At 42.2% G+C, this 23,721-nt stretch overlaps 1 protein-coding gene across 1 annotated transcript; it reads left to right on the top strand.

The window, feature by feature from the left end:
* The first annotated feature begins 1,429 nt into the window (after positions 1–1,429).
* Positions 1,430–23,249, top strand: Mturn (maturin, neural progenitor differentiation regulator homolog). Its single transcript, XM_090332830.1, is given in 4 exon segments — positions 1,430–1,673; positions 1,676–1,743; positions 12,713–12,835; positions 20,926–23,249. Coding segments are annotated over 4 exon segments (393 nt in total). The 5' UTR covers positions 1,430–1,582; the 3' UTR covers positions 21,037–23,249.
* The last annotated feature ends 472 nt before the right edge of the window (positions 23,250–23,721 follow it).

A 23,721-nucleotide genomic window follows, 5' to 3' on the forward strand; every position in this document is an offset into this window, starting at 1 on the left:
TGTTTCAAAGGAAATCATGTGTCATTGGAATATTGTTCTGCTGGAGTGAATTTCTAGGTAAGGAAAACTCCCCAATAGGATAAAAATGGGAAAAGATGCATTGCCCAGGACTGCTTTGGTGCAGCTTTGGAGAACTGTAGCTTTGATTCACATAAAGGAGTAAATCAAAAGAGAATTCCTATTCCAGAAATGTGCCAAGCAGACAAGTATGGATAGTCATATCTATTCTGCTGAGGAAAGGATGTGTTCACTAGGTTCATGGGATCATAAATATCCCTTGACTTTGTCCCAGTTCATCGAGGGTGGAAATAGTTATTACTTGTATTTATGGCCCCAGTGCCAGCATCTGGTGTCTAATAAAGAAGACATATTTTTAAAGATAAATGCTATGAGTGCTATTTAACATGTTTCTGCTGGTATTCATTTGAGTCTTGCTGGCAAAGCCTCCAATGCATTCTCTGCAATCCAGTCATGCTTGTCTGGTATCCAGCAGCCACTGACAATTCAACAGGTGCAGTCTTTAGCCTGTGTAGTCAATGAACTCAAGGGGCCAAGGCTGTAGATTTCTAGTGGTGGATGTGTTCAGTTAGCACGCATAAGGCTAGGGGTTCCATCCTCACCACTACCAAAGAGGGTGGGGTCTTTGTCTTCGAAAACAGCAGGGGACTAATTTTATATGGTATGAATTCAAGCTGAGCGGTAGAGGTAGATTTCTGAGGCTTATTTCTAAGTAACAGGTCTTTGTAAGGAGTTAAAAAACTTCCTTTCTAAATGGATTGAATGTCTTATCCGTGGTAGGTAACGCATTAAAGACACTTCTTTACGACTACAGTATGTTAGTTGCTGCAAAAATACAAAGAAAAGCTCCTTTCCCTTCAGATTTCCCCAGCTCCTCCACTAGGAGCCTCAGAGAAGATCCAAGTTTGTCTCATCTGTAGGCACCCCTTGCATTTCGGTGGAGTTGGGTGGGGGGGAGAACACTACCCAGGCTATCTAACTCCACTCACTACCCAGGGTGCGGGAAGGCTGGGGCTGGTGGGCCCGCGCTGTGACGTCAGGCTCCCGGGATTAGCTAGGGCCCATGACGTCAAGAGCCAGAGCAGCCAGGGTGGGCGCGCAGGGGGCAGGGCCCCGGGGGGAGCGGTTCTGGGTGCTTCAGCTAGGTTTCAAAATCAAAGAGGTGAGCAGGGGTTGAGTGTGGATGAGGGGGTGGGGGGACTGTGGATCTAGAGCAACCTCGCTGATGAAGTCCGGTGGGCGGCCCGAGGGGGCGAGGAGGCGGGGCCGGGAGGGCGGGAAGCAGGCGGGGCGCAGGCGGGGCGCAGGCGGGGCGCGGGGCGGGGCGCGGGGGGGGGCGCAGGCGGGGCGCAGAGGTGGGGGGGCGGAGGGCGCGGCGCTGCCAAGTCCCCTGCCGCGGTTTGCCCCCAGCGCGCACCGCGTGTAAACAGTCCCCGCCGGCGCGATCCGGGACCGTGGGGGAGCCGGGTCGCTCCACTCGCCCCTGCTGGGCCGCGGTGCTGTGCCGCCCGAGATAGAGGAGCGAGCCGGAGGAGCCAGCCGGTGGCGGGGCGCGGCGGGCACCATGGATTTCCAGCAGCTGGCCGACGTTGCGGAGAAATGGTGCTCGCACACGCCCTTCGAGCTCATCGCCACCGAGGAGACCGAGCACCGGATGGATTTTACGCCGACCCCGGCGTCTCCTTCTACGTGCTGTGCCCCGACAACGGCTGCGGAGACAATTTTGTGAGTGCCTAGGGGAGCGGGGGACCGAACTGTAGGAGCCGCGGCGGCGGCGGCGTCCCGGCTCGAGAGCTCCCGTGCGCGGGGAGGCTGTGGGCGCTGGCCGGCCTGAGGGGCGTTCCCCGATGCGGTCGTCTTGCACCCCGCGGCTGGTCGTTGGGTCTGGGAGGCTCCCAGCAGTTCGGGCGAGGTCAGTGTCCCAGGCAGGCCAAGGGGAGGCAGGTGGGCGGTGGGAGGGTCCCTTAGATCTGGGGAGCGGGGCGGTGGCGAAGGCGTGGGGAGGTGGCGGGGGTGACATCCCCAGCAGCCCACCCCTCTCCGCCGCCCATCCTTGCTTGCAGGATTCCGGGGGCGACACCCGGTGCACCATGCCCGGCTTGGAGCGTCCTGGGGTGCAATGGCTCCCTTAGGGTTCAGGGTCAGAAGTCTTCTACACCTGGGAGTCCCGTCGGGATGGGGAATCTTGTTTCCCTTTATGGGAGGCTGGCACAACTCTTGAGCCGCCCCTCCCCGGAGGGTCCTCCGCTCGGGATTTTTCCTGCTTTGCCTGTTTTGAAACACAAAGCCTGTGTCCATTCTAGCGAATCCGGATCTCCCAGACCCCTCTTGCAGAATTACACCCTGGATCTTAAAAAAATAAAATAAAATAAAGCGCACGCGCGCGTGCGCACATGTGCCCAACACACACACACACACACACACACACACACACACACACACACACACGCTTTCGGGCACGCCTTCTCTCCCCTCCCCCCCTCCATTGCTCCTCTATGAGCTGCCAGCAAGCTGTGTGTGGCCTGGGCAGCTTTGGTATGGCCAGATGTCTGTGGGTCTGCCAAACCCTCAAGCTTTTCCAGAAGACCAGGCGGGTCTGCGGTGGGGGTGAGGGGTGGGGAGTGGTTTCCCATCCCAGGAAGGCCTGGAACTGCAGTGTCCAGACTGCTTTAAAGCCCACGCCTACTCAGCCTTGTTAGTTTAGGAAGGTATTTTAGAAGGGCAGCTGGGGAAGTTGGGGTGGGAAGTAAGGAGAATGAATAGGAAGGTCTGGCGCACCACGGAGTGTGCATAAGAACAAACCAATAAATAACGGCCCCCAAATGTAAGATGGAGGTGGCAGTAAGGCTTAGGTTACTCTGTGGTCCCCAGTCTGGAGCTTGCAGTTGCTGCTGCTACTTCTGCAGATGGAGGTGCAGCTCTGATTTCATGGCCTGGTACTGGAGCCTCAGGTGGGGCCTAGGTCCTCGCACTTTCCACCTCAGGCCGGGCCACTCATGGGACACTGGAGGAGAAATCAGAGACACAAGGCATTCTTTCTCAAACGGAGGGAGAAGCCCTCCCTTACTGATCATGACTGGTCAAAAGCATGCTCCTCCTTCCACCCCTCCCCAACCTTCCTTCTATTGAGAGAAAGAATCCTATCCTTGCCACACTCTAGAAGAGGGATATGCACTCTGGCTGTGTGACTGACCAGCTGCCTTCTTCTGAGCTCAGTTTCCACAACCATACAATGAATTTAATTGTACTAGCACCTCGAATTTGGGATTTAGAGACATGGTTTTCTCGGACTTTAGAGCTTAACACTGTGTAATAGTCTCAATTTTCTTACCTATAAAATGGGGGTATTCACGGGATGCTTGTGAAAGCAATTTACTAATTCATGCAAGTACAGTTGAGCTACTTAAAGATGAACAAAGAAGTGTTATCTTTGGAAGGACTGGGGGATGGTTGGAAACTTGTAAACTTGTGAGAAAGCCCCAGGGATATAGTAGAAAAGACACAAAGGTGACATGTGAAGAGGGTGATTAAGAGCCCTTTCTGGCTCTGGGTCTCCTTAGTGTTCCAGCTTCCCTTTCCTCCCTACCTGTGAAACAGAGCAAGAGTCATGATCCATGAGCTTTATAGAGAGGGTTCCTCTACACTGTGTACTTTTTAGGACTGTAGGGGAACATGACTCTAAAGAGACAACATAGGCAGAGGAAGACACAGAGCTATTCCCATGCCAAATATTCACCAAACCACCATTCAGAAACATTCTTTAAGCTACTCATATGAAAAATGTGGGCTGATCATTCAAGTTGAATAGGTAAGGAAGCGAAAAGATAAATCAGATGATTCCTGCGTAGATGAAATTTTGCAGTTTCCATTGGCCATAATGGAAAAGTTGCCAACTCTAATTTTCCTAACCAAAAGGTATTCAGCCCACCTTCTTCAGTCTGCCCCAACTCATGTGTGAAAAGCTGCTGCTGTGTGTCTAGTGAATATTCTGATTTGTTTCCTGGCTTCTACCCAGGAAAATATGCTAGAAAGGAATTTGAGCTAAGAGGAGTTCCTATTATTTGAAAGATTTGTTAGTAATAAGTAAGAATATTATTCCGGGGGACCGGGAGTTTAGCCTAGTGGTAGAGTGCTTGCCTAGCATGCACAAAGATCGGGGTTTGATTCCTCAGTACCACATACACAGACAAAAAGCCGGAAGTGGTGCTGTGGCTCAAGTGGAAGAGCTCTAGCCTTGAGAAAGCCCAAGGACAGTACCCTGAGTTTAAGCCCCAACACTGGCAAAAAAAGAAAAAAAAAAGAATATTACATCAATCACATCTCTCAATTCAAAATGTATTTTCATGTAATTTTTTTCATTCAACAAACGTTTTTAGTGGTTTTTTTCTTTGCTGGGTCAGGGCTACTTAATATATAAATAGCACTTATCCTTTAGGTGTTAGTTTACTCAGCTAAGAAATAGTGGTGAGTAGTGGTTGGGAGCACAGAATTCCCAGCTTGCTCACTCTTTCCTTCCTTCCTTCCTTCCTTCCTTCCTTCCTTCCTTCCTTCCTTCCTTCCTTCCTCCATTTCTCTCTCCCTCCCTCCCTTCCTCCCTCCCTCCCTCCCTTTCTTCTATTCTCCCTCCCTCCCTCCCTCCCTCCCTCCCTCCCTCCCTCCCTCCCTCCCTCCCTCCCTCCCTCATTGCCTTTCTTCCTTTCCCAGTCCTGAGGCTTGAACTCAGGGCTTGGTCACTGTCCCTGAACTTCTCTTGCTCAAGTATAGCACTCTACCACCTGAGGCACAGCACCACTTCTGGCTTTTTCTGTTTATGTGGTACTGAGTAATTGAACCCTGGGCTTCATGCATGCTAGGCAAGAACTCTACAACTAAGCTGCATTCCCAGGCCTCCTACTTTCTTAATAGTTTAGGATTGAAGTAGAGGTGATGGTATCAGAGTATCTGGCAGGGTTGTTTGGGAGCACAGCTATCTTGTTATAATACCATACATATTATTACATATGCATATTGGTATACAATGCATATTATTACTACTATCTATTATATGTTATTACTGTCTATTTGATTGGCTTCAGCCAAAAGTAAAGGAGCCATCTTTCAGCCACTTTACCATTTCCTTTGCCCCACACATCAGACTTCTGCAGGAATCATCTCCAGAGAAGGTATATCATCCAGTTGTTTTTCTCTACCCTCATATTGTCATACTAGCTTGAGCTACCCTCACTTCAACCAGCCTCTGTCCACTTGTATAGTTTGCAGCTACTTAAAGTGTAATCTGTATCTGTATAAATTGAAAATGTAAATAGTGGCTGAATCAGTGGAAATCATTCACTCTCGCTCTCTAGCTAACTTCTCATTCTTTTTGCAATAAGTCAGGTACTCACCCTGACCTCAAGCCCTTGTTTTTGACAGTTAAATGTGTCTCTTGTAGGCAGCAGAAGGATGGGACTTGCCTTTTGATTCAATTAGCCACTCTATGCCTTTTTTTCCTTTTGATTCAACTAGTCATCCTATAACTTTTTATTGGAATTTGAGCTCATTAATGTTAAGTATTAGAACTGAGAGGTCATAGTTCTACTCATGTTATCCCCTCCCCTTAGGGGTTTGTGCCTTTTATGTTCTTACTATTTCTGTCTACTCATCTGGTAGGGTTTGTTTTCTCTCCCGATTTCTAATTTATTGGTTTTTCTGTATGTAGGACATCTTTGAGTACCTTCTGTAGTGCTGGTTTGGTACTGATAAATTATTTCAGTTTTAGTTTACCATGGAATGTTTTCATTTGCCCCTCAGTTATGAATGAAAGTTTAGCTGGATATAGTATTCATGGTTAGTTGTTCACATTCAATGCTTGCTATACTTGCATGAAGTATAGCAAGCATTCCTTGTATTTTGGGTTTCAGCTGAGAAATCTGTAGTTATTCTGATTGGTTTTCCTTTTCAGGAAATCAGTCTTCTCTCTGACACCTTTTTCTCTCCTTGTTTGCTACTGAACTTTCAAGTTTGCATCACAGTGTGATGATAGGAGTCTAATCTTGTCATTCAGTGTTCTAAAGGCCTCTACCTGGATGGACCTTTCTTTTTGAATGTTTGGGATTTTTTTTGCTATAATTCTGTTCAATGTCATGCCCACCTGAGATTCAGAATGGTGTGTGTCCACAGCTTGTGTCTTCCTACATTGCCTTAACTAATACCATGTCCCAATAAACTAGATATTCTCATTTCCACCATAGAAAATGGAAACATTCTCACTTTCCTATTTGCAGATTAAATGGTTATATTTTCTTAGCTGGTTGAAGTTTTATAATAGATATTGTCCCTACCTAAAAGAAGAAAAGGCTTCAGATGACCTACATTCACTTCCCAGTTTTCACCAGATATCTCCGGTAGGGAAGCACAGACCACACCCATGTAGGTACAGTGAAGGCTACGTTATTGCTGCTAATATCCATGGGAGTGTTGGAGTTCTTGTTATCAGCAATGGCAATGCTTGAACTCTTCCAGAAAGCTGTGTAATGTGATGTTATCCTTCCATCCCAACTTCAAATATGGAATTAATCAATGTTCTGTTTAGTTTGTAGCTCTTTTTTTAAATAATATTTTATTGTGATTAATAGAAGGGTTACTTTATATTCACTAGATAAAATGTGCATAACTTCACAAACATTGATACCCTTTCTCATGACATGGTCCCCATTTCCCTCCTCCCCTCCCCCCCCACTTATCTTGATTTCCCCCTTCCCTATCCAATTTCAAATAACCATTTAAGCACATATAAAATATATCAGATAACAAGGTGAAATATTGTAACAATATGAGATAACCAAGGGATGGCAAAAGAGATGAGAGATAACAGTGCATTAAGGGCAACAGTGATTCATTATATGGCTTTTGTTTCCTTATCCTGGAGGTCCTTACATTTAATGTCATACTATTTGGCCTAATATCTCTAGATTTAGTTCTATTGTAAATCTCTGCTAGGAGAGCCCAGGGTTTCTACTGATTATGACAAATGAGGGAAACCACTGGGCCTATGTTCCTTTGAGTCTGGCTTATTTCACTTAATATGATTTTTTTCTAAGTCTTTCCATTTCCTTACAAATGGGGCGATATCATTGTTTCTGACAGCAGCATAGAATTCCATTGTGTATAAATACCACATCTTGTTGATCCACTCATCAATGGAGGGACATCTGGGTTGGTTCCATATCTTTGCTATGGTAAATAGTACTGCAATGAACATCATTGTACTAGTGGATTTAGTATGCCCTTGTTTCTGGACGGTTGGGTAAATGCCAAGTAGTGGAATTGCTGGGTCAGAGGGGAGCTCTATGTTTAGTCTTTTGAGGAACTGCCATACTGCTTTCCACAGTGGTTGAATGAGTTTACACTCCTACCATCAGGGTAGTAGTGATCTCTCTTAGCCACATCCCCTCCAGCATCTGTTTCTATTAGATTTCTTGATCCTGGCCATTCCAACTGGAGTGAGGTGGAATCTTAGCATTGTTTTGATTTGCATTTCTTTTATGACCAGAGATGTTGAGCATTTCTTCATGTGTCTATAGGCCATTTTTATTTCTTCTTCAGAGAAGACTCTCTTTAAGTCTTTGGCCCATCTTTTAATGGGATGGTTGTTACTTTGGAGATTAGTTTTGGAGTGATTCAATTTTTTGAGCTGTTGATATTTTTTATATATGAGGCCTTTGTCCGCTGTAGGGTTGGTGAAGATCTTCTCCCACTTTGTAGGCTTCCTAATTAATTTACTAGCTATGTCCTTTGCCGTACAAAAGCTCTGCAGTTTAATGCAGTCCCACTTATCCAGCCTCTCTCTGATTTGTTGTGTTTATTGGCCCTTATTGAGAAAGTTTTGACCTGTGCCAAGGAGGCCTAGTGTGTCTCCTATTCCTTCTTGTAAAGTTTTCAGTGTGTCAGCTTTTACCTCCAGGTCTTTGATCCATTTAGAGTTAATTCTAGTGCAGGGTGACAAAGAAGGATCCAACTTTAGTTTTCTGCAGGTGCTTAACCAGTTCTTCCAGCACCATTTGTTGAAGAAGCTGTCTTTCTTCCATTCTTTTTTTTTTTTTTTTTGGCTCCCTTATCAAAGATTAGGCGGCCTAGTTTGTAGTTCTTAAACTGTCCCTATGCCCATAGGGTCATCACTATTGGGAATCTGTTGGAAATCAAATCATTAGCATCCTTCTTTTAAACTTCATTCTAGCCATCTGTGTTATCATAAGCCTCTAGGTGATGGCCAGAGCTGTAGAACTGCTCCTGCCCTCAACTTCCTGTATCCTATCTTTGTTTCATCTGCTATCTCAGGGAGTTTGGGGCCTGCCTTTGCTCCAGCCAGCATCTTGGAAAGTCAATATTTTCTGTACCTAGAGTCACCTTGCCATGTTGTGCCATTAACAAGGGCAGAGGTTCTCTGATTCCTGCTAGAATTTCTTTCCTCGACAAGGGGTATTTGGTTATGCATCCTTGAAGTATTTTCCCATCTGAAGCTCAGGATCTGTGGCTTCAATCACCCTTCTTTATATGAGATTAGACCCTAAAATTTGTTTTTAAGAGCTTTGGCTATGTTTCAGTACCATTCTGCACTCAACTCTTTGCCTATTAATGTTTCTAGAGAGCCAGTATCTGGGGATACTGCCCAACAATGCAGTGTAGCTCTTTGTATGGGCTGCTTAGAAAGCCATAGTGCTCTCAATTTGTGCCCTATCTGTAGCAAGTGATCAGGCCTTTGTACCTTGTTTTGCTTATTTTTTTCTTCACTCCTGGTTTTATATTTTTTTTCCTCATAATTTTACTGTTTTTCTCCCTTCCCCCACATATGTGGACTTATCTTTCAAGTCTTCTGGCCGTGTGTTCTGGCTCTGTCTGCTACCTTGACTGGATTGGGGAATAATCAGTTTAAATAAAATCAAATAATTTTTGGTGTAAGATACATGGATATAAAACAAATACCAGATAGTAAGTTGTACCTTTTTAAATACCAGTTCTGGGCCTTGAACTCAGGATCTTTGTGCTGTCCCTGAATTTTTGTGCTCAAGGCTATCACTCTACCACTTGAGCCATAGCTCCATTTCTGGCTTTTTGGTAGGTAATTGGAGTTAAGAATCTCCCAAGCTTTCCTGCCTGGTTATTTTTGAATTGTGATTCTCAGATCTCAGCCTCTTGAGTAGCTAGGATTATAAACTGAGCCACCAGTACCCAGCTCTAAGTTGTATCTTTTAAGTGGCATGGCATGTCAGTTGAACTTGTTTAACCTCAAGCCTCAGGTCTCTCCTTGCATCATATAGATAGTGATTTAGTTTAACAAACTTTACATCACCAACATTGGGAAGCTAGATTGAGATAGAGAGGCAGATGAAGTAAATGTAGACAGCAGGAGCTTTGGTAGGTTTTAAGTTGTTCTTCTGCATTATACATTCATAAATGAGACATAGAGACATGAAGAATCTGTTTATTAGGTTAGTGGTACCTGGAACCGCAACTTAGGAGTCCAATCAGCAGGTGGTGGATATTGTGATCCCGTTATGATTTGACTGACACACTATTCTATTTACTTTGCAATCTAAGGTTTAAATACACTAAAAAGGTATTCAAAACTTCCATACCTTTGCCTGTTTCTGAGTTAACTTTTATCTATGTTGCTTTGGAGAGCATTCACTGTGAAGTCATCTTACCCTTCTGGCAGGTGGAAAGCCCACAGTACATACAAAAGTGATTTTAAAAAAAAGGTAGGCATGCTCACTCTTTGTTGAATGAATACACATGTCTTGCCAAGCCTAGCACTGTGCTAAGCATTTGTTCACCATAATTGTTTCCTTCTCTCTGATTTTCACAATAAATCCAGGAGGAAAGGCTTAAAAGTTGTCTGGTGCTAGATGTTAGCCCCAGTCTTAACTTGTATAAATAATTTGAAATAAACGCTAAATTTAGAAATTCACAAACTAAAATAGTGAACCCAATTTACTGAAGTAGGAATTTGTTGTTCTTGTTAAATTTCCACTGATTAAAAATCAGTTGATATAAAAGTGCTTTGTACTATTAGACTTTCACATGATGTGACTGTTTGCATATATGACATTTCAGCACCTGGGCTATTTTAAAGGCCCCTAATTAGTAGGGATGAGTATTTGAGCTGCCTTTTGAAGTTAGAGAGCATAGCTGCTGGCTTTATGAGATCGGGAAAGGGAAAGATCTGGACAAATGTACTGCAGTTGAGCAGTGGGTATTGGAAATGGACCTTTACAACTATGAAACACAGATAATCGTTATGTGAAGATGGTAGATTAGCACCTAGTTATTCTCACTTGGACCTAAGCCATATTTTGAGTCAGAGATCTAGTTCTTGTAAACCTTGCATTGAGAAAGAAGGTACTGAAATATCATATATGTGCTGAAATGTGTTTATTGAATGTCCAGGATAAAACTTGCAGCGAATATATGGTGCCCTAATCAAGTATATTAAAAGAGGAGACAAGCATATGTGGCCTACTTACCAAATAATTCTTAGTTCATGTCCAGTTGTCTAGTCCTTGTGGGTTTTTTTTTCAATCTTTTCCTCCTCCAGGGTTTAACACTGTGTGGACCAGTGTTGAACTGTCAATAGTTGGTGGCCTCAGAGAAGATACATGTTACTTGACATGTACCCTTGAAGTCTATTCCCCTGCCTGGTCAGATCTTCACAGCTGGTGTTTCAGTGTCCAGACCACTTGAGCCTATTTCATGGGTTAAGTCCTGGTCCTTGAACATTATTGGATTGGCTTGCCTAGTCTAAACACTATGGTAATATAGATATCGTCACATAGAGAAAAAGCCTTAGGAACAAAATAAAATCTAAACTTAATCTCTTATCCATGGGCATCAAGTTGTTTAGTGATCCTTGGGTAGAATGCTTTCGTTTTTGCCAGTCCTGGGACTTGAAGTCAAAGTCTAAGATGCTGTCCCTGAGTCTCTTTGTGTTCAGGTAGCACTCCACAACTTGAGCCACATTGCCACTTCCAGCTTTATCTGAGTACTTTGTTGGAGATAAGAGTCACTGACTTTCCTGCCTGGCCTAGCTTTGAGCTATGATCCTCAGCTCTCAGCCTCCTGAGTAACTAGGATTAGAGGCATGAGCTACTGTCATTTGGTTAGAATGCCCTCTTATAGCATAGGAGGAAGAATGCTTTTAGCAACCCTTGTTTCCCAGTGTCTTGGTGACAACTTTGTGTGTTTTTTCAAGTTCATTTCATTTCGAAGTAAATTTACTACCACTACTATTTTATAGGCTGATCTGCATAAAGAATATCTTGTTTCAAATGGAAAGACTTAGAAAAATCATATTAAATGAAGTAACCTAGACTCAAAGGAACATAGGCCCAATAGTCTCCCTCATTTGTCATAATCAGTAGAAACCTTGGGCTCTCCTAGCAGAGATTTACAATAGAGCAAAACCTTGATACAAAAGGCCATATAGTATGACACTAAATGTAAGGACATCCAGGATAAGGAAACAAAAGCCATACAATGAATCACTGTTGTCCTTAATGTACTATGTTATCTCTCATCTCTTTTGCCATCCCTTGGTTATCTCATATTGTTACAATATTTCACCTTGTTATCTGATATATTTTATATGTGCTTAAATGGTTATTTGAAATTGGATAGGGAAGGGGGGAAATCAAGGTAAGTGGGGGGAGGGGAGAAGGGAAATGGGGACCATGTCATGAGAAAGGGTATCAATGTTTGTGAAGTTATGCACCTTCTATATGGTGAATATAATGTAACCCTTCTATTAATCACAATAAAAAAGAACAAACAAACAAAAAAAGAATATCTTGTTTCAACTTCATGGTTACAAACTAGGGTTAGTTAATCCTACAGACACAAAACTAAAAAGCTTGAAGGCAAAGGCTGCTCGGATTTCTTTTTCCAGCCTTTTTAAATTTTTGGTGTTGGTACTAAGCAGATCATTCTGCTCTCACTCAACTTACAACTAGTACACTACCATTTGAGCTATGCTTTCAGGCCAGCCTTTTGCTCATTAATTAGAGATGAGTTTCTATGGGGTTTTCTGCCTGGACTGTCTTTGAATCACAGTCTTCCAGGTCTCAGCATCCTGAGTAGTTAAGATTACAGGTATGAACAACTGGCACCTGGCTGCTCCTTCCTGTATTAAAACTACCTTTAGCCACCATGAGAAGGTGAACAGTAAAAGTCAGAATGTAGTTTAGTGGTAGAGTGCTTGCTTAACATGCATGAGGCCCAGGGTTCGATTCCTTAGCACCACATAATCAGAAAAAGCTGAAAGTGGTGCTATACCTTAAGTGATAGAGTTCTAACCTTGAGCAAAAGAAGCTCAGGGATAGTGCCTAGGCCCTAAGTTCAAGCCCCAGGGATGGCAAAAAAGGAGGAAGCAATGAAGTAAGGATTACTTTCTCTACTGCACTTATTACCTAAGAATGGATGGCAAATAGAGTAGGTGTGATTTTTGAGCCAAAATCTTGCCTAATTCTCTGGGGATCTGACATTTTCAGGTCCTCATCCATGTAAATTAAGAATGAATATATAGACTTCATTATACAGCACTAAAAGATGTCTTCAAACTCACGTTATGTTTACAAATTTTTTTGCATGGTATTTGCTGATCATACAAAGGGTAATGACTTGTATGTGTTTGTTTTCTCCTTGCCCTCGTATGGATGCACAGCACGTGTGGAGCGAGAGCGAGGACTGCCTGCCTTTCTTGCAGTTAGCACAGGATTACATATCTTCCTGCGGCAAGAAGACACTCCGTGAAGTCTTGGAAAAAGTGTTCAAGTCCTTCAGACCTGTAGGTGTCCACTTGTTCCCACAGTGATTATATTTGAATACCATGGATGGTATGGGGGTGTGGGCAAAATCTGGGATGACTAATTGTTTCTTGTGTACTCTGTGGTGTGAAGATGGCAGCGAGCATATGGAGGGAGGGGAGGGATGTAATATAGCTGTTTCGTGGGGAGATGATGGTTATTTCTATTGCTTGAGTTGAAAATCCCCGTTGGGGTTGGAAGTAAACAACCTATCCCGGATATTGGAAGCCTGCCTTGCACCTGTAACCCTAGCTGCGCAGGAGGCTGAGAGCTGGGGATCCTGTTTTGAAGTCAGCCCAGTTGGGAAAGTCTATGAGATTTTTATCTCCAATTAGCCAGCAAAAAGCTGGAAGTAGAGGTGTGACTCAGTGCTTGAGTGCCAGCTTTGAGCATTAAAATGAAGGGACAGTGCCTAGGCCCCGATTTAAAGTCACAATATCAGTGATAGGAAAAGACAGTGGAGTTTGTTGAAGCCTATGTTTGTAGGTTTAGAGAAAGATGAAGTTGGATGCTGGCTTTATTCTTTTCTCTTGTGTAGTTTGTTTCTTTCCTCTCCCTGTCTTGTGATTTAAGAATCTATATTTCTCTGGCAAACTGATAAGCTTATTTTCAGGCTGATAGACATGTGAAATGAGTATTTACCTTACTTTTGAAGATCTCCTGTCCTCCTTGGTAGAGTAAAGCCATTACCAGCATTACAGCATTCCTGGCAACTTCAGTTCTCAGCTTACCATAAGCACTCTGTATGTTCAACAGTATTTGCTTTAGAATTGTTTATTTCTTAAACCTCTCTCTCTCTCTCTCTCTCTCTCTCTCTCTCTCTCTCTCTCTCTCTCTCTGTGTGTGTGTGTGTGTGTGTGTGTGTGTGTGTGTGTGTGTGTTGGTGCTGGGGCTTGGGTGCTGAGCTTTTTTGCTCAGGCTGATACTCATGAGTCACAGCTCCACTTCTGGCTTTTTTTCTTTGAGTAGTTTATTGGAAATAAGACTTTCAGGGACTCTTCTGTCTACACTGGCTTTAATTCACAATTCTCAGCTTTCATCTTCCTGAATAGCTTGGATTACAGAACCACTGGTACCTGACTTAAACCATTATTATAATGCTATCTGCTTTTCCACTGAAAATTTTAGGCTTCTCTTGGTTGCATAATAATAGCCTACACTGGATATTTCTGTATCTTAAGATTTGGAAGTCTGTTGGTGTTTTGTTTCTATTGGATTTTCATTCCTCCTATCTTGTTTTCCTTCGTGTGTTGTGTTATCATTTGTTGTGGGATAGTGTATTTGATAGTTTTGGGCCATTCAGTCTATGACACAGTATGTTTATTTGGAGAGGACTATTGTTAGCCTTGCAAGATCTTGAACGTACTATCACCTTGAAATCACTTTCACCAGTTGGAGACTTGTGGTCTTTCAAATAATTTGGGAGAGGACAAGCCATGCTGCAGTTCTGGTCTCTTCCAGTTTGTCCTTGTCCTAGGAGCGTGGATCTTTAGGGAATCCCAGCTTAAATTGAACACAGTTTAGTATGTTTCTTTGAAGGACCCTAGGCTTTTCCTTTGGTGTCCTTGACTCAGACTGAAGTTGTGATGATGTTTTTGGCTCCTTCCTCTACATTAGCAAATGCCCTCAGGAGCTTTTTGGGTTAGACTTACCTCTCTATGTTCTAATTTTTCAATGTGTTTAAGAAAGTCTTTCCTCATATCGTACTTGTTCTCAGTAAAAGAATTAGCCATTATAGAAAATAGAATTCCAGTGGCTTTTATCATAATGCCTAATTGGTATCATTCATCCAACCAGTTCATTTTCTGTTCATTAAATTTCTAAACTAGCTGCCTTATTCAAATTGACATGTGACTTCAAAGCACTGTTATTCAGTAAGCCTATGCTGTGAACCCACTGTGCCTATGGCACCATTTCCTGCTCAAGTCCTACTGCTCGAACCAAATAGGTGAATTTCTGTGATAGCAGAGAACTCACTTTTATACAAACAAGTACAATGTATACTGTTGATTATAAGTACCAAGAAAGAAAGAAATGCATTAGGAGGCCATGAAATATTTTTGATTAAGGAATCTGGGAAGATTTTCTGTGTAAGTAGGTTTAGAGTACAACCTTGAAGTCATGAATGAGATATAAAGTAATGAGATTGATTGAAGAGATCATAGCTAGAAGGTCTGATTTTGCCATTTGAAAGGCTTCTTCTATGGATTTCATTGAGATGAAGTTGGTAGGGACAAGAGTGTGGCCAATTCATCAGTACTCTCCTCCAAAATGTTGAAATGGGGGTTTCAGCCTAGTAGGGGTGAAGACCAGGTCTCATATTCTGAAAATCCCTTAAAAAGTTGAGCTAACTAGACTTGTAGACTGAAAGTGGGATGTGAGAAAATGAGAGGTGATGATTGTCTGAACAATGGAGGAGCTAGTATCTGGAGAAGGCTGTAGAAAGAAAAGTTTGGGGGTGATTCTGTTATTTTTTGACATGTTGATGTTTGAAATGCCCATTAGAAATGCAAGGAGACACATTTAAGAATTGATCTTTCTCCCTCCCCACCTACTGGGGAGCACAGTGCCTTGTGCTTAGATAGGTGGATACTCAGCTACTTGGTTGAATGTCCCCAGCCTGTGTGTGTGTGTGTGTGTGTGTGTGTGTGTGTGTGTGTGTGTGTGTGTGTGTGTCTTGTGTGTCTGTGTCTGTGTATGTGTCTGTACGTGTGTTCCCGAGGCTTGAACTCAAGGCTTAGGCACTGTCCCTGAGATTTTTTTCTTTCTCAAGGCTAGTGCTCTACCACTTAAACCACAGCATGATTGCTAGCCTTTTCTGAGTAGTTTATTGTGGGTAAGAATGTTTCCTGCCTGGGCCATACATCTTGGCCTTCTGAATAGCTAGGATTTCAGACCTGAGCCACCAGTGCTCAGCAAGAGCTTTCTGCTTTAGTTACTTTCAAATATTGTCTCTTGTTATACTTGGGCCAGCCTGGATCACAAACCTTCTATTTATACTTCCTCAGTAGCTGGGATTGTGTTAACTTTTTTGTGTGTGTCTGAGCTAACCTTGAACCATGATCCTGCTAAATCTTTGCCTCCAAAGTTTCTGGAATTACAGATATAGACTACTACACTCAGCCTTCAAATCTTTTTGTTTGTTTGTTTTTTGGCCAGTCCTAGGACTTGAACTTAGAGTCTTGATACGGTCCTTGAGCTTTCTCAAGGCTAGCACTCTACTACTTGAGCCACAGTACTACTTCTAGCTTTTTCTGTGTATGTGGTACTGAGAAATCAGACCCAGGACTTTATGCATGCTAGGCAAGCACTCTGCCAGTAGGCCATACTCCTGGCCTAACTAAATCTTAATTAGAAAAAAAAAAATCTGAGCCAGATGCTAGTGGATGGGTTTGTAACCTTAGGAGGCTGAGTTCCAGGACTGGCCATAAATAAATAAATAAATATACAAATATGTAAATAAACAAACATAAAACAAAATATGTAAACAAACAGCATTTCCTTTTAAACAAGTTTCTTCTGCATCCATTTATTAGTCTCTCCTTCAGTTTTCATTTTATGAAAGTCATCTATGCTAGCAATCAAAATCTGCAGAATTGCCATGCCTGGAGAAAGCAGGTTTCAATCAGAGTCCTTTTGGATGATTTACTGTACCAAATCTTTATCTTTTTTTTTTTTGGTGCTGGTACTGGGGCTTGAACTCAGGGAGTGAACACTGTCCCTTAGTTTTTTGCTCAAGGGTGGCACTCTACCATTTGAACCACAGCTCCACTTCCAGCTTGTTGCTGGTTAATTGGAGAAAAGAGTCTTATGGACTTTCTTGCTTGGGCTGGTTTTGAACCAGGTACATCAGATCTTACCTTTTTGAATAGCTAGGATTACAGAGGTGAACCACCATCACCTCTAAGTTTGGAAGTTTGATAGCTAGGCAGCTACATGTAAGCAGATACAAAAACAGTCCCTAAAGTTTCAAAAGCATAGCTAAGGAGTTCGGTAGGTTGTGTATTTTTTCTTGGATAAAGCTGTATGTGTTAGGGAGACAGATTTAATTACATGACGCTGGTTTTACTAATAAAATGAAACAGCCTTAATTTGTAGACTAGGATACTGTTCATAAAGAACTGAGGTCTTGAGCAGACACAGTGCTCCCTCTTGTGGAAATTATTATGTACTGTATGCTCTCTGCTTGGCCTTCCCTCCAGGGCAGTCAGATAGGAGACCATTTCCCAGAGTTACCTTAGGGTCAAGTGTGTGGGTTTCACCCCACATCCCTAAGGATGTTCCCTCATTGGATGAGAGCAAGTGTAACAAGTACGTCCTCCCACAGGACTGTAGAGTTATATTAGTAGAGAGATGTGTTGCCTCTTCTCTTCTCTTCTCTTCTCTTCTCTTCTCTTCTCTTCTCTTCTCTTCTCTTCTCTTCTCTTCTCTTTTCTTCTCTTCTCGTCCTGGGGCTTGACTGCAGGACCTGAGCACTGTCTTTGGGCTTTTTCCTTCAATGCTACCACTCTGCCACTTGAGCCACAGCACCATTTCTGGCTTTTTCTATGTATGTCGCACCAAGGAATCGAACCTGGGTCTTTGTGCATGCTAGGCAAGCACTCTACCACTAGGCCAAACTCCGGGCCCCTGCCTTTTCATTCCTATTGCACAAGACACTTCTTCACTGTTTGAGTCTAGAAATCATCCACAGGAAGGTTTCTTATACTCGTTGATCGATATGTACAAGCAGCTGCTCTTTCCAGAGGCCACCCAGGGAAGGAATGTGTCAGAGGCCACCCAGGGACCAGCTGCAGCCTAGCTTTGGGACACCTGATTTTCAACATCAGCCCAGGAGCGTTCCCTGCCCAGTGGATTCTTGTTTAGGGAGATGAGCACTTGTGTGCTGGTAGCTTTAGGCTTCAGGTTGGTTGCATAGTCAACAAGTGCCTGAACTAGGATTAAATGAGAGTGCTAGGCAATGGCATCATAGAAATTACATTGTAGACTTTTTCAGGCCAGGCATATTTTCACAGCTTCACCTCAGCATCCTTAGAAACGTCCCAAAGGAGGGAGTTGTGCTCTCACAAGCTGCTTGGCCTCCATTGTCCTGTCTTTTAAATTGAAGAAATTATCTGTGTTCATTGTCCTGTGGATTTGTGGGGAGTTTCTGAGTCAGACTAAGTACACGAAGAACTGTCAGAATTCAGCCACTCTGCTAAAGTTGGTCTCTGTTTCTGGCATGTGGCTGGCTCAGTGGATGCACATGACCATCTTCCCTCCTCAGGGACTCCATTTCACTGCCTTCCAAGCACCTCTTTCACAAGTGAAGATCTCCTAGGAAGGTCTGATTCCTTCCTTGTTTTTCCCCTGGGACATTATATCCCCATAGGACTTGGATGAAAATGACAATACCACATAGGCCATTGCTTCTTTCCATCAGCAGGCACTAGTGCTGAAGTCCTGCAGTTTTCTTAAGTGACTGCTGGTTACTGGAAGTGTTGGCTGTCATATGATTGAGCTAGATCTTACACAATGGTGATGAGTCTCAATAATGACCATGCTATTTAATTCTTCCTCTTTTAAAAAGAAAATCTCTCTCTTTCTTTCTCTGTAGAAGATTCAGATCCAGAACTTAAATTTAGAATTGTCTACCACCATCTCTCCCTTGGAATTTTATACTGTGTTAGCGTGGTATTTCCCATTCTGTATTTACATCCATGTTGTATGTAGATACATATAGACTTTAGCACTGCACATTACAAAAAAAACATACACACATGTATTCAACTGTCGAAAACATTGAAATCTCTAGCTGATCAGAATAGCACTGATAAATAGGCAAGTTCAAGGTAGCCTGATGGGTAGAGCTGATATCTACAGCAGATCACCAAGGTTTAAGTCTTACTTTGCCTCTTCCAAAGTGACCTGGGAAACTTCTCTAGGTCTTAGCTGTAAAGGAAGAATAATAATAACACTGAACCCAATTGGATTATTATGAGGACAGAATGAATTAACTTGCTTAAGGTGGTATCTAACATAGTAAGTTGATAATGTCACCCATTACTGATAAATCTGAATTATAATAAAGTTATTTGGCTCTATGGATTGTTGAATGCAAGCCTAGGGATCAAATCAAGAAGCTAGGAGACAGAAGTTCACTTCTTACTAACTCACAGCAAGGGAGGACCAGTAGCAGGCCATGCAGCAGGAGAGAGCCTTGAAGGTGATTGCTTGCATACAACAAGATGAATTTCCTGTGGTTAGATAACTGAGCAACAGTAACCATTTTACCTTCTCAGAGCTCTGGAGGTAGATTATTGTTTTGGTTTCTGATTGATAGAGACTACTACTGAAGTTTACTAAGGCATAGGCTTAGCAGACTTAAAGGCCAGTTAACTAGAGCCTTGGCATCCAAGCTCCAGTTCTAGTATCTGTTCCTAGAACTTGTTAGTATCCCTTAAAACCTTTTATTAAGGTGACTGAGAAGTCCAGAAAATAACTTTATGTTTCCCTATTCGGAAAGTGTAAGAGGTGAGAGCGCTTAAAAGAATAGTCAGAATACTTCTTGCCCAAGGAAAGCTCCCCCTTCTCTGTGGCTGGCGCTCTAGAACATGTAATGCTCTGCTTTGAAGACGTATATAAACTTAAGATAAGGGGCTAGGAAGAGGAGGGGGAAGACAGGTGGTAATGGTTTATGGATGGTCTGTTAGGTGCCCTGCAAAAAGACGTGCTAAGCAATAGTTAGACAAGGAAGACAAATAGGTATATTCATGTTTCAGGTGCATCTTTGTTATTCATAGTAGTCATTGTTAACTGACCTTATCATCTTGAACCCAGGACTTCAAGCAGTCATCACCTGCCAGCTCCACTAAATGACAAGGAACACTTTGACCACCTCTCATTCAGACATATTCCTTCAGTGAAATGAACAGCTGCATATACTGTTATACTATTAAACATTTAATACTATATAACTATTAAACATTTTCATCCTTTGTTGTTAGTGGCTCTTGAGGTACACCCCACAGGGGACAATAATGTTCTTAATTTACCATCTGTTTTAATGTCACCACTTCTTTTACATACCCACTGTAGTGTGTGTGTGTGTGTGTGTGTGTGTGATCAAGCAACTCTTCTAATAAAAATTGACCACCGAACACAGATTCATCAGGATGATCCAGTTTTCTTCTCTTGAAGAACAAATTTTATCCTTTATCTCACTCACTAGAATCTGGAATTGGAGTGCTCTTTTCCTCCAAGCACACTCCTTGTGCAGTCAAGCTAAGATTCATTTTTTTCCTGCCCTTTTCCAGACAACTTCATTATACAAGCTCTAAGGGTGATCACACATGTATGTAGTTGCCAGGGCCCACTTTGGCAGGCTACATACAAAATATGAAGACAAATGGCTCTGTCCAGTATGGTGCCACAGATGGTTTTTGTCTTGAATGTGTTTGTAAGGGCTCCATGAAACTGGTGACAACTGAATTTCTTGGAACCTGAGAGCACAAGTATTATGTTTATCAAGGCTCAGTTTAATCTGCTTGTTTCTGGAGATAAGTTCTCACTACATAAACCCAGGCTGGCCTCAAATTTGAGTTCTTCCTGCCTCTGTCTTATGAGTACTAGAATTACATGTGTGTACCAGCATGGCTTTCTGTTTAATCTTTTCCCATTTGAGTAGTTAGGAGTTCAGGTAAGGTGGTAGGATAGTAAAAAAGCAATGTAAAGTAAGAAGAATAGTCAGGCCTACACAAGAGTCATAACACAGGTAGTGTTGGCATCACTAAAGCCACGCAGTGAGGTGGACTGAAAAAAAATCAGTCCTGGGACACTCATGTAATAAAGTCTAAATCTTCTCAAATATGAGCAAAAAATAAACTGTACTAGACAAATACAGAGACTCTTTTAGCTTCCTATTAAAACTAAGATCTTTTGGAACTAATTCATGAAGATCTGGGATTTTTTTCTAAGTTTGATTAGAAAAAACAATATTAGTTAGATATCTTGGGAATCTTAGCTGAGTTGCTGTTGAATTTGGATGTGATGTCTTTTAATTGTCTTCCTGCCTCTTGTTCTCTTCCTGTAGTTGCTGGGACTTCCAGATGCAGATGATGATGCATTTGAAGAATACAGTGCAGATGTGGAAGAGGAGGAGCCAGAGGCAGACCACCCCCAAATGGGGGTTAGTCAGCAATAAATCCTCCAGAGCACCTTCTGGAAAAGGAGAGTAGGTCTTGTGGTACCCTAAGGGAGGTCATGTGCTCTGGGTATAGCCTTACAGGACATCTGGCTCCCAGCATCCAAGTAAAATGAAATACCTTTATAATGACCACACAGTCTCTGTAATGAGCTGTGTCATCACTTGAATTTAGGTTTTACTTCAGTGAAGTTTCTATGGAATTGTCTTGGTAGGCTTTGCCACTTTCAATTTAGAGTTCATGTTGTGACTGCCTGTTTCTCTCTTAAGTTTATGTTAGAGGATTAATATTCGGTGATTGGAATGAAGAGAACTCTGAATGTGTCAAGGGTTTGTTTTGAGTTCTCACAAGTGACCTTGCTAAGGGAAAGCATGGCAGATGAGACACTCAATCTACGCTTTTTTATATACTTTTTAAGTGATCATAAGTGAAAGATTTTGCTTCTAAAGCATGAGTTTTAATAACTGCCTGTTAAAGGCCTGAAGTGTAAATTCACATGCAAAGGCGAAAAAGATGATGACTTTGCTTTGGATTAAGATGATAAGATCAGAGCTTGGAAAAGCTTCTCCATTACTGAGCTAACTTGGCTATGTAGCAGCTGGTTCTTGGTTAGGTATAAATTGTTACTTGCACGGTCAGTTGTTTTAAAACATGCCAATTACAAAACCACTTAAAAAATATAACAATGGAAAACATAAAGGGGATGAAAGACATAATTTACTGACTTTTAAAGCTGTTTATATATCTCACACAGAAAATGAAACATTCACCTTCATAATAAGATGACAATTTATTAAATCATGAAAACACCCAGAATCCAAGTAAGTGCTACTTAAACTTAGAAGCCATAGATAAATTTAAAAAACAAGCAGAATAAAAAATTTAAAAATTATAATGGAATCCTTTACTTTCTTAAACTTTTATTCTTAAAAAAATGTCAAGGAAAAGTTTCCTGTGTAATTCATTTAAATTATAACCAAAAACATTAAAGTACCAAATGACAGTAAATACTTAAAGTGAATGAAAGTAGGAATCTTCATCATAGAGTAGCTTGTTTAAAAGAGGGTGTTGTAATGAAAAAGATACGTAGACAACCCACTACTATCATCATTTGGCCAGCACTCATTTGGGCATCTTCTGTAATGCTAAGATAGGATGATTTGAAACATTAATCTTCTTGGATCCTCTGCCTCTCTGGTTCTAGTAACTTAAGATGCCGAATTCCTCCTTGATAGCACTGGATTTATCCGAGCTAAGTCGGGAAGGTCTCAACCACTGACATTTTGAATTCAACATGAAACAAAAACCAAACAGCTATAGCAAAGGCCAATGAACCCATGGAATTTTGTGTCTTCTGGGGATATCAGCATTTTCTGTTTAAATTCAATAGTGCTCTGAAGAGTTAGACTGCTTGTGGTCAAAAAGTATACTATGGTTTTAAGTCATGAGGTGGAATAACATAGTGTTTCCATCTGTGCTTTGGAACTCACACTTTGTTTCTTGTTCTGGGAAAGCATACGAAAGGCTAAATTCAAATAATATGAAGTTTCTTTTAGCAGCCTCCAGCAAAATCAAACTTACACTTTTATACTTTTATCCATATCAGTGAGCAGATCCTGCCCTTTTATTCCTGCCTATGTTCCTATTGGCTCTGCTTATTGGCAGGAGACTGGGCTCTAGATTCTGTAGCTCCCACCCAGAGCTAGTGATGTCTGTTTTAACCTAATAAACTGTCAAGAATGACCGCAGCAGGGCTGAGAGTGTGGCCTAGTGGTAGAGTGCTTGCCTAGCATGCACAAAGTCCTGGGTTTGATTCTTCACTACCACATACACAAAAAAAATCTGGAAGTGGTGCTGTGACTTAATGTTAGAGCGCTAGCCTTGAGAAAGCTCAAGAATGGTGCTCAGACCCTGAGTTCAAGCCCCCAGATTGGCAAAAAAAAAAAAAGAGAGAATCTCAGCAACTTTAATGAAGACACTAGCTTCCTTCATTCTAAGGCAAACAGCATTTTATACCTAGAGGCTTCCAATTCAAATTGACCTATATTTGGAAATGGAATGAACATTACTATAAAATGTATTTTATCAAGAAGGTGCTTTCATGCTAATACTCTATAAAATTTTTGAGCTGGATTTCGCCATCCAGTGGGCTGGTGAGAATTCTGGTATTTGTTCTATTCTAGGAGTCAGGGAGGATGGGGGAGGGGAATGTCAGTATTTTCCATGTGAAAATCACAAAGACATTCACAAATATGATTGTTTCTTCTCAAGCCTCTTTTTCACTCATGATTGTATTCCTGCAAGCACTCTCAAACACCTACACACTCACTTGGACTCATATGTTGGGTATTCTTCTGGGACTGTATGTTTGGGCAGGTAATGAGGTTAGGGAACCTTGAATGGGTTCTAGAGACCAAGTGTGTGACTTTCCCCAGACCTACTGACACATATGCCAGGAGCCAATATAGTTATGGAAGGAACTTTACTTAGACACTGTGAGATATTCTGGGTTCTATTCTTGGGTTGTTTTGTTATGTTTTTGTAAGTTCTGTGGCTTGAACTCAGGGCCTGGATACTGTCTCTGAGCTTTTATGCTCAAGGCTAGTGCTTTACCACTTTTAGCCACAGTTCTACTTCCAATTTTGGGGTGGTCGTTAGTGATAAGAGTCTCACAAACTTTTCCT

This window comes from Megascapheus bottae, chromosome 5 (assembly GCF_031878675.1).
Source record: "Megascapheus bottae isolate mThoBot1 chromosome 5, mThoBot2.hap1, whole genome shotgun sequence".
NCBI lineage: Eukaryota > Metazoa > Chordata > Mammalia > Rodentia > Geomyidae > Megascapheus > Megascapheus bottae.